Source organism: Micromys minutus (genome assembly GCF_963924665.1).
Source record: "Micromys minutus genome assembly, chromosome: 2".
NCBI lineage: Eukaryota > Metazoa > Chordata > Mammalia > Rodentia > Muridae > Micromys > Micromys minutus.
This window is the reverse complement of record NC_137971.1, coordinates 18,684,311-18,693,840: the sequence shown is the minus strand read 5'-3', so window position 1 is coordinate 18,693,840 and position 9,530 is coordinate 18,684,311. Positions and strand designations below refer to the sequence as shown.

General features: G+C 50.2%; 1 protein-coding gene across 1 annotated transcript; it reads left to right on the top strand.

Moving 5' to 3' along the window:
- The first annotated feature begins 272 nt into the window (after positions 1-272).
- Positions 273-9,126, top strand: ANKRD2 (ankyrin repeat domain 2). The gene is made up of 9 exons (XM_080912094.1): positions 273-477; positions 4,103-4,204; positions 4,357-4,515; positions 4,611-4,718; positions 6,289-6,387; positions 6,663-6,761; positions 7,804-7,902; positions 8,062-8,160; positions 8,880-9,126. Exons 1-9 carry the CDS (start codon positions 391-393, stop codon positions 9,024-9,026), a joined length of 999 nt encoding a protein of 332 aa, XP_080768220.1. The 5' UTR covers positions 273-390; the 3' UTR covers positions 9,027-9,126.
- Positions 9,127-9,530: the final 404 nt, after the last annotated feature.

Here is a 9,530-nt window from a genome sequence, read left to right as displayed (position 1 = left end):
AGGTGGCACTGCCATCCAGGCCAATGGCAGCATGTAGGTCCTTTGTGCATCCCATTCGCCCTGGCTAAGGCTTAGCCAGTTCCCAGCACTGAGGACACACTGGACAAGCCTCTCTCCTGCAGCTGTCCTTTGAGGGCAGTGTGCCTTCTGGCTCTGGTAGGCCAGAGGTTAGGGGAGGGGCAAGTTCCCTGGCCTGGGCAGTGGCTTCCCATGCTCCCTGGGGCTGTCCGAGGTGAAGGTGACAGGTGGGGGAGGCAGGTGGAGAGTTGAGTAGGAAGCTCATGACAAATGGAGAAATGAGCCTGTGAGCTAATGACAAAGGCGCCCAGTGGGCGGGGTGGGTGCTCAGGCCTATAAAGACCCCATGCCCTGTGGCTTTTAGAAACAGGCATGGAGGGCACCATGGAGGGTCCCGAGGCAGTGCAGAGAGCCACAGAGCTCATCGAGCAGCGACTGGCCCAGGAGGAAGAGACTGAGGTGAAGGGTGTTGGGAAGGGAGGGCTCTGGGTTAACGGGTCAGTCCATCTGTGCTGTCAGGGGAAGGGAAAGACTGGCTGCTACTGGGTCCAGACAGCATGCTATTTCCCAGGGCCCAGCCAGGCCCATTTCCACACCAGGATGTTCCCATCATGGTGAGAAATGGGGCTTCAGCCCCTCAAAACAGATACTTGGAGGGGGCAGGCCTTCCAGAGACCCAGCCCACTCACCTGGGCTTCAAGAGATAGACTGCACTGTACAGGGTAGACAGATGAGTATTGTCTGGGAAAACCAGAAAGGTAAGGTCCTCTCACACACACACACACACACACACACACACACACACACACATACACACACACACACACACACACACACACACACACACTGTCCCCTGGGTGCCAAGCCTGGTTGCTGCAGAAGAACAAACTGACGAGAGTCATGAAAGTGGATGAGGAAGGGCAGCTGGGACTTAGCCAGGACCATGGGCAGAGACCTACTGCACACTCGGGTACATTTCCTTTTGGATAAGTTAAGTGTGGCTGGGCTACTGACTTGTCCTGCTCTTATTCAAAAACAGTTGAGCCAGGTGTGATGGTTCATACGCATAATCTCAAGAGGTAGAGCCAGCCTGGGCTACATGGGTAGGTTACCCCCCTGGCAAAAAAACCAAAACCAAAAACCGAGGAGCCTAGAGTCCAATGCATATGGCAAAGGTAGGCACTAATTTTAACAAACATCTTTTATTTATGTTGTCAACTAAGAAGGCAGAGGGAAGAAATGGGCAAATGGGAAATGAGCAGTATCGATGAGCAGGGTGGGTGAGTCCTTCTGGTCCTCTGGGACTACTCTGAGCTGGGCCTTCAGGATTAAGAACTGGGGTCAGGATGTGGGGAGGGGTATTTGAGGCCAAAGAAACAGCAGGAGCTTAGCTAAATAAAGGTGGCCATGGAAATGTGTGACACCAGGAGCTGGGGCTAGAAAGGAAGGCCGAGGACAGACCAGAGAAGGCCAGGTAAGAGGTGCAGGCTCTGTGGACAGTGAGAGCCACTGAATGCTGGAGGGAGGGAGGGCTGTGCTGCTGTCCCACCTGTTTTAGAGCTGGTTCTGATGTTGATGAAAGGAATTTATTGGAGGGGGGCGCCTATCGGAACTCAGCTTAGAGGGCCCTCATCATGTAAGAGAAGAGATGAGCTCAGATTTATCAGGGGGAGTGTGGACAGCAGCGGAGCATCCCTGGATCTCCAGGAATCTCACTTCTCCCTCCCCTGACAGCATGTGCACATGGTTGTCCTGCTCGACAGGAGCATCATGCTCCTGTGGCATTTCTGGAGTGTTGCCAGAAAGACACTGGAACCTTCTACAAGGGGACACGGTCCTCTTCCCTTCATTCATCTAACAAATATAGCCACAGGGCCGCAGGGACATGGGTGCCCACAGGGCCAGCCTTCACACCCAGCTCCTCTCCCTGGCAGCGCCTGGGCCCAGCACTTCACAAGCAATACTGTCTAATCTGAAGTGCGGTCTGTGGAATCAGCTGGGAGTCTTGTTTTGACTTGCAGACCTGCATTCGATTTCATAAACATTCAGTAAATGCAAGTTCTGCCAGCCCACCAACAAACCTCAAAGGAGTTCAAGTAAGAAATGGGCAGCGTTAGAGTGTAAATTCTTCCTCACATTGAAGGAATAGAAGGCACAGAGGCCACCTCAGGATTTGCTGCTCACCAGGTAAGGTCTTCTTTAACTAAGAACTACCGGATGGGCAGAGATGCTGAGTCTGCTTGGCCATTTCTCATTCACTCGTTCATCATCAAGTGTTAGGTGAACAACTGGTCCATACCAGGCTCTGTCACAGTAAATGCTGGAAACAGCAGGTGATTGAGCCCAAAGTCCATCCTCCAGATCTTCCCTTGGTAATCCAGCCAGGATCCCACAAGCAACAGTAGTTGTAGCCCGAGGTCATTTAATTTTTCCCAAGGGAAGATGTGTGAGAGCAGCAGGAGATTTCATACAGTCCTACACACATGGCAGGTTATGGTCATAAGCCTGGCACGGAAGGCAGTCAAGGGACCATCTAGATGAGCACTGAAAGGAGATTAGCTCAGCTGATAGAGCATCCAACTGTCCTGTGAAGCCCCGAGTTCTAGCTCAGCACTACAAAAAGAAAAAATAAAAGTATATGGGAAGCATCGGAAATAAAACCTAGAACCTTCCCTGGGAGAGGCTGACACCCAGGATGTGTGGGAATGGGCAAGGTGCCTGAGCCACATGAGGGGCAAGTTTGCCCCAGCTGCCCTCCTGCCTGGTTATCTTCAACCTGGGCACGTATGTCTACCCAAGCTGCTTGGGAGACTCTGGGGAAGGGGTGCCAAGAGTAGAGAAGCAATCTGGGAAAACCAGAGCTTCAAATGCAGAGAGAGAAGGCTCATCATACCATGACCACATGACCATGAAAACCAGAAGCTGCTGTTATACCCAAGCTCTAGATACTTGGGGCTGAATGTGTCTGAGAAGATGCTGTGTCTATAACTGTCAAGCTTTTATATTGCCAAAAGGGCTGTTGTTGGAGGGAAAGATGATGGGGCTGGGGCTGTAGCTCAGTGATAGAGCCCTTGCCTAGTGTCTGCAAGACCTAGGTTCAATGCCTGGGAGTTGGGGGATTCCAAGACCAAAACTACCATCTCTGATCACAATTATCTCATCAAAATGATTTTCCCCAATTAGACCCCTATATTCTTGGGTTCTACTTCTGTGGACTCAACCAACAGCAGATGGAAACTTTCTTACATTTTAACTTTATGTTAAATTTGTGTGTGTGAATGTTTTTGCCTGCATGTATGGCTTGCATTACATGCATTTCTGGTACCTTCAGAGGCCAGAAGAAGGAGTTGGGTCCCCTGGAATGGGAGTTACAGATGGTTTTGTTAGCTGCCACGTGGGTGCTGTTCCTCTGGAAGACCAGCCAATGCTAACTCCTGAGCCATCTATGGAAATTTAAAAATTTTGTATTTGTAATGAACATAAACAGACTTTCCCTTGGTATTTATTCCCTAAACCATAAAACTACTGACATTATATTTGTCACTATACATAATATTGAGGTTAAAAATATACAGGACTGTGTGTACAGGTGTCTTAGGGTCTTACTGCTGTGAACAGACACCATGACCAAGGCAGCTCATAAGGACTACATTTAATTGGGCCTGGCTTACAGATTCAGAGGTTCAGTCCATTATCTTCAAGGCAGGAACATGTCAGCATCCAGGCAGACATGGTGCAGGCAGAGCTGAGAGTTCTACATCTTCATCTGAGGGTTGCTAGAAGACTGGCTTCCAGTCAGCTAGGATGAGGTTCTCAAAGCCCACCCCACGGGGCCACAGCTATTCCAACAAGGCCACACCTCCTAATAGTGCCACTCGCTGAGCCGAGCACATACAAACCATCACAATAGGTATGAAATTTTATTTTTAAAATAAAATAATTTTTTAAAAAGTATGGCATTTTAAAAATAATCTTCCAATTTCAATCTCAAGCACTGAGATTGTGTGACCTAACACACCTGGACAAAAAAAAAAAAAAAAAAAATCATATTCTTAATCTTAAGTAGCTTTCAATGACTTTCCAGAAACTTCGAAAAGCCGCTCCTGGGAAGCTGTCCATGGACATGCTAGTTCTAGAGGATGAAAAGCGTCTTGGGGTGCAGAGTCCTGCTTTACAAAAGCTTAAGGTAAGTGGAGAACTAACAATCTGCACTCAGGTGACAGGCCAGCTAGACCCTCTACCGCCTCTTCCCGCTGCCAGCTCAGCCCATATCATTCCATATCCCGTGTCACCTCACACTCTGCCCCAGTGTGGAGGTGATGGGCCGCTTCCACACAGGGCCAAGAGCGCGTGCGCAAGACATCCCTGGACCTACGGCGTGAAATCATTGACGTGGGTGGGATCCAGAACCTTATAGAACTGAGGAAAAAACGCAAGCAGAAGAAGAGAGATGCCCTGGCTGCAGCCCAGGAGCCCCCTCCAGAGCCGGAGGAGATCGTAAGGCTCCTGGTTGGGACAGATGCGGGCAGGGGGAGCCTGGGAGGCCCCGAACGCGCCCCACTCTTCTTTATCGGTGGATGTTCTACCTTCAGACTGGCCCTGTGGATGAGGAGACATTTCTGAAAGCTGCAGTGGAGGGAAAAATGAAAGTCATTGACAAGTACCTGGCAGACGGAGGTTCAGCGGACACCTGTGATGAGGTGACGTCCCCACTCTTGCGTCCAATACCCCGATCCTGATCAGCTCCACTGTAGGCTTGTTTGAGAACTCTCACAGATATTATTAGGGTGACTTAGGTAGCCCCGTAGTGGGCTTTCTTCCTCACTCCACAGTTTTCCCAAGCCCTTTTCAGAGCCCCCCCACCCCCCTCCTCCACGTTCAGGTCACCTCCATAACAAATGTCACATGTTTCTGCATGGGAGATGAAGAGAAAGAACTCAGTGAAGGCAGCTCAGGAGATTTGGGGCAAAATTCTATGTCTCTCTAGGTGGGACCCATGGCTGGGCTGTTGCCTCTCCATGACCCAGATCCTATTAATGTGACCACGGCCTTTTCAGTATGGACCAGAGAGCCTCAACACATGTTGAATGGATGGAAAGCATGTGCCGAGATAGGACACTTTCTCTTTCCTGTGACATACACTCCTGCTTCTTTTTACAATTTTATTTATTTTGAGACTAGGTCTCTCTGTGTAGCCATGGCTGTCCTGGAACTCACCATGTGGAGCTGGCTGGCCTGGAACCCACAGAGATCCACCTGCCCATGCCTCTGTGTTCTGGGATTAAAGCCTCGCATCACCACGCCTGGCTTACAATTACTTATTAATAATATTGTTAGTATTGTTTGCAGCTCCAGGGCTCTGTGTGTGTTAGGCAAGCATTCTACCACTGAGTCACACCACAATGCTTATTTTTGTTTTTCTACTGTGGAAATATATAAATGAAATACGCCATTTTTACCACGTTGATTCAGAGTGGTGTTGATTATATTACTGAATTAGGCGACCGTGGCCACCATCTGTTTCATTATTTTTTCTGCTACTCATTGCACTTTTCCCCCTCTGACATTACCTCTTGGCACTTGTTAGATGTCCTTGCTCTCACCCCTATCATGAGACCAAGCCACCCACCCTTGGGCCTGCTCTACAGTATAATGCATGTCTACCACTTCTTTCCTGTTCTTTTGCCTCCAGGGTCTTAATGTTTTTCCCCCTCCCATCTAAGCAAAAAAAAAAATATAAGAAAAAAACAAGAAGAGGGTTATGAAAGACTTCCCAGGACCAGATGATTCGCACACAGAAAGCCTTTTGCATTATGGCCTAAGTGTTCCCTGAAAACAAAGCAGAAAGTGCCCTTCAGAGAGGGGAGTTGGTTCCTTCCTTGAATCAGTGCTCGGGTGTGGCCTGTGCATCCAAGCCCTGCCTAGCACCAGGGGTGTAGACTTCTGCCTGTCAATGTTCCCTTACAGCTGGGGGCAGCTTGGCCTAGGGGTCTCAATAAACCCATGGCACACAAACTGCGAGTCGCCACCAAGCGTCATAGCATGTGAGGGCAGAACAGCCATGAGCAGCAGGGGTGCCAGCTGCGTCAGCTGCACAGAGGCTACACAGGAGGAGTGAAGAAGCCGGAGTCCCAGGGCAGGGCTCCAAGGCCAGCCTGGATAGGAGCTGGCTGAGCACAGCACACATGGGCACCAACCGAGTTCTGGCAAGACCCAGGCCTCGGTTTGATGGGGTATGGGACTCAGGCCTGACAGTCTCTCTGGGGGCAGTTCCGTCGGACAGCACTGCATCGGGCCTCCCTGGAGGGACACATGGAGATACTGGAGAAGCTTCTGGAGAATGGGGCCACCGTGGACTTCCAGGATCGGGTGAGAGGGCAGGTACTGGGTGGGAGATAAGTGGATCTAGTCTGTAGAAGTCTACTTCCTGTCAAATCTGTATCTGTGGGCTGCCAGTGGGCTGCCTGGGGGGGGGGGGACAGGCTCTACCACTGTGTGTTCTGTGACATCTGGTGAGCCCCAACGTTCCCTGAGTTCCCTGTGCTGGGACTCTCACTTGGACTAGCTGGGCCCTGGGCTGTCTGTCCTGTGCCTTTCTAGTGTTTGTCCCTCCACCTTCTTAGCTTCCCATCTATGCCTTCTAGCTGGACTGCACAGCCATGCACTGGGCCTGCCGTGGAGGCCACCTGGAGGTGGTGAGACTTCTGCAAAGCCGGGGGGCCAACACCAACGTTCGAGACAAGGTGAAGCAATGCTTAAGTACACATCAGGGTGCATGGGGAGGATGAGGGGCGGCCAATGGTAAGTAAGGCCAAGCGGTGGGCAGGTTGGTAAGTGATGAGAGGAGACAAAGATCTCTCTCCTGGAGATACAGGGTTTGCACATCCATGACATCTGCCGCCCCCATCATTCTCCCCGCCTGTCCATCAACTTATTCATTTACTTATTAATCTATCATCCTTCTGTCCATCCATCTCTTTACAGGCAGCCTTGAACCTCCAAGGCACCGTTTGTCAACTGTAAAACTTGTGGAGTTCTTATATAGATTAGGAGGAAAATGTTTGTAAATGAATTATTTTGTGTGTGTGTGTCTTTTTTTTTTTTTTTTTTCAGAACTGAGGACTTTTTTCAGAACCTAGGGCTTTGTGTTTGCTAGGCAAGCTCTCTACCACTGAGCTAAATCCCCAACTCCTGAATTACTTTTTAACATAAAAAGCTTTTGCTGTATCTATCATAGTCATCTCTCAATTAGTGGCATCTAATATAATTAGTCAAAGAAGCCGGAACTGGGTGGTGGTTTTACACACCTTTAATCCCAGCACTTGGGGAGTCAGAGGCAGGAGGATCTCTAAATTCAAGGCCAGCCTGGTCTATATTGTGAGACTTTATCTCTTAAAAAAAATTACTATAAAAAAGTGGGCTGGGTTGATGTGTGACTCCATAGTAGCTTAATTGCTTAGCACATGCAAGACCATGGGCTCAATCCCCAGTATTCTAATGAACAAACGTGTCAATTGATTAAAAGAAACGTAGGCCTGGTACCTCAGCAATCCCAGCACTTGGGAGGCAGAGGTAAGAGAATTGAGAGTTTGCAACTATCTGGGCTACATAGCAAGACCCTGGGTTTCTACAGGATAGTGCATGTTAAGCCATTCTCTCCTGTCCAAGGCTCCGGCCTTGGGGCTCAGACTTGGAAGTACCTTTAAGCTGATAAGATAGCTCCACCACCCCAGGATACCCTAGTCCAGGACCATGTGCCAACAGCCCTGTTTCCTCCCCACACAGCTACTGAGCACTCCCCTGCATGTGGCCGTCCGTACAGGACACGTGGAGATTGTGGAACATTTTCTCTCCCTGGGCTTGGACATCAATGCCAAAGACAGAGTGAGTCTGCTCCCCTGCTCAGCCAATCCAGGTTGTCCCCACAGGCTGCTGAGTAGGAGCCCAAGGCAGCAACTTCTGAACAAGGCCTCTAGCCCATATCCTATCACCCTGCCCACCTACTGACCTCAAGGGTTACCCTGTGCGCTACACCGATTCTAGGAAGGGGACAGTGCCCTACATGATGCTGTGAGACTCAACCGCTACAAAATCATCAAACTGCTACTCTTGCATGGGGCGGACATGATGACTAAGAACCTGGTGAGTCTGTTTCCTGGCTTGGTGGTAGGGTGAGCCTTTGCTTGGTGGGTGGACTACAGATGACCAGGGGCAGCCACAGCTTAGGTATACATGTCATTGGCTCTTGGCCACGCCACCCTAATCATCTACCTTCCCAGGTCTCTTTTTATGTGTCAAGGTCCAGAGCATAAGTTTGGAGAAACAATAAGAGAGGTAGTGAGAGGATTTTCTTAGGGTCCTCGGGGCAAAGGGGATCAGGTCCAGTCAATGAAGGTCCAGTGGGAAGGGAGTCAAATTGCTTGGTTGGTGTGACCTTCTAGTACCTCATGTTGGTTCTTGGAGGGTCTCAGATTTTCTGTGAATAGATATCCTCTGGTCCAAGCCTATCTATTAGTCCACAGAACAATCCCAGGAGAGGGGCATGGAACATTCTGGCACAAGAAAGCCTAAGGGAATATAGAGGGAAACAGGAATGTATGGAGAGTGTGTGGATGGTCTTAGCTTTTCAGACGCTGGGGCTGGATAATTCATAATGAAGGGACTTTCCTGTGCACTGTCCTGTCCCAGCATCCCGGGACCTCTGTCCGCTAGATACTAGTAGTACCCATAACATCTAGTTGTGAAATGCAAGATGTCATTACCCCTGGGCATTTGCCTCCAGTAGAGAACCACTGATGTGGTTGAAGGCAATTCAGAGTGGGCTGCTGAAGTCTGAGCAGGTCTGCTTCCATTTTCTCCAGGCAGGAAAGACCCCCACGGACCTGGTCCAGCTGTGGCAAGCAGACACCCGGCATGCCCTGGAGCATCCTGAGCCAGAATCAGAGCAGAACGGACTGGAGAGACCTGGGAGTGGCCGTGAGACACCCCAGCCTGTACCAGCCCAGTAAATAACTACCCGGAGCTGGGCACCCAACCCCAATGAGCTGCCTGCAGCCAGTCTAACAGGAACACCCCCAGATTCAACATAATAAAGGGCTACCTTTGCTATTTGTGGTGTTTGTGTCCGTTTGTGCTCCAAACACGTAATGACAAAGAGTGGGTGTTAGAGTGAACTTGGGGACGAGGGGAATGTGGAGTCCCTTGGGTCCTGAGTTAGTAGGTCTCCCTACTCTGGTCTGGCCTTGCTTCGTCCGTATCATCCTGCTTTTCTCTCCTAATCCTAATTGTGATATATTTCACTCTGTGGCATACTCATCCTTGGCTCCCTAGCTCCGAGACTGTTCCGTGGAGCTGTGTGTCTGCGTGTGGCCAGCCGAGGGCTACCACGTGGCAGCTCTTGGCAGCCGCTTAACAGACGGGAGGAAAGGATTTTTCACAACTGCTTCGGGAACAGCGAGTGGGTGGTTACAGTAGGGCGGGGCCAGGCCAGCTCAGCCAATCAACTCCGTCAG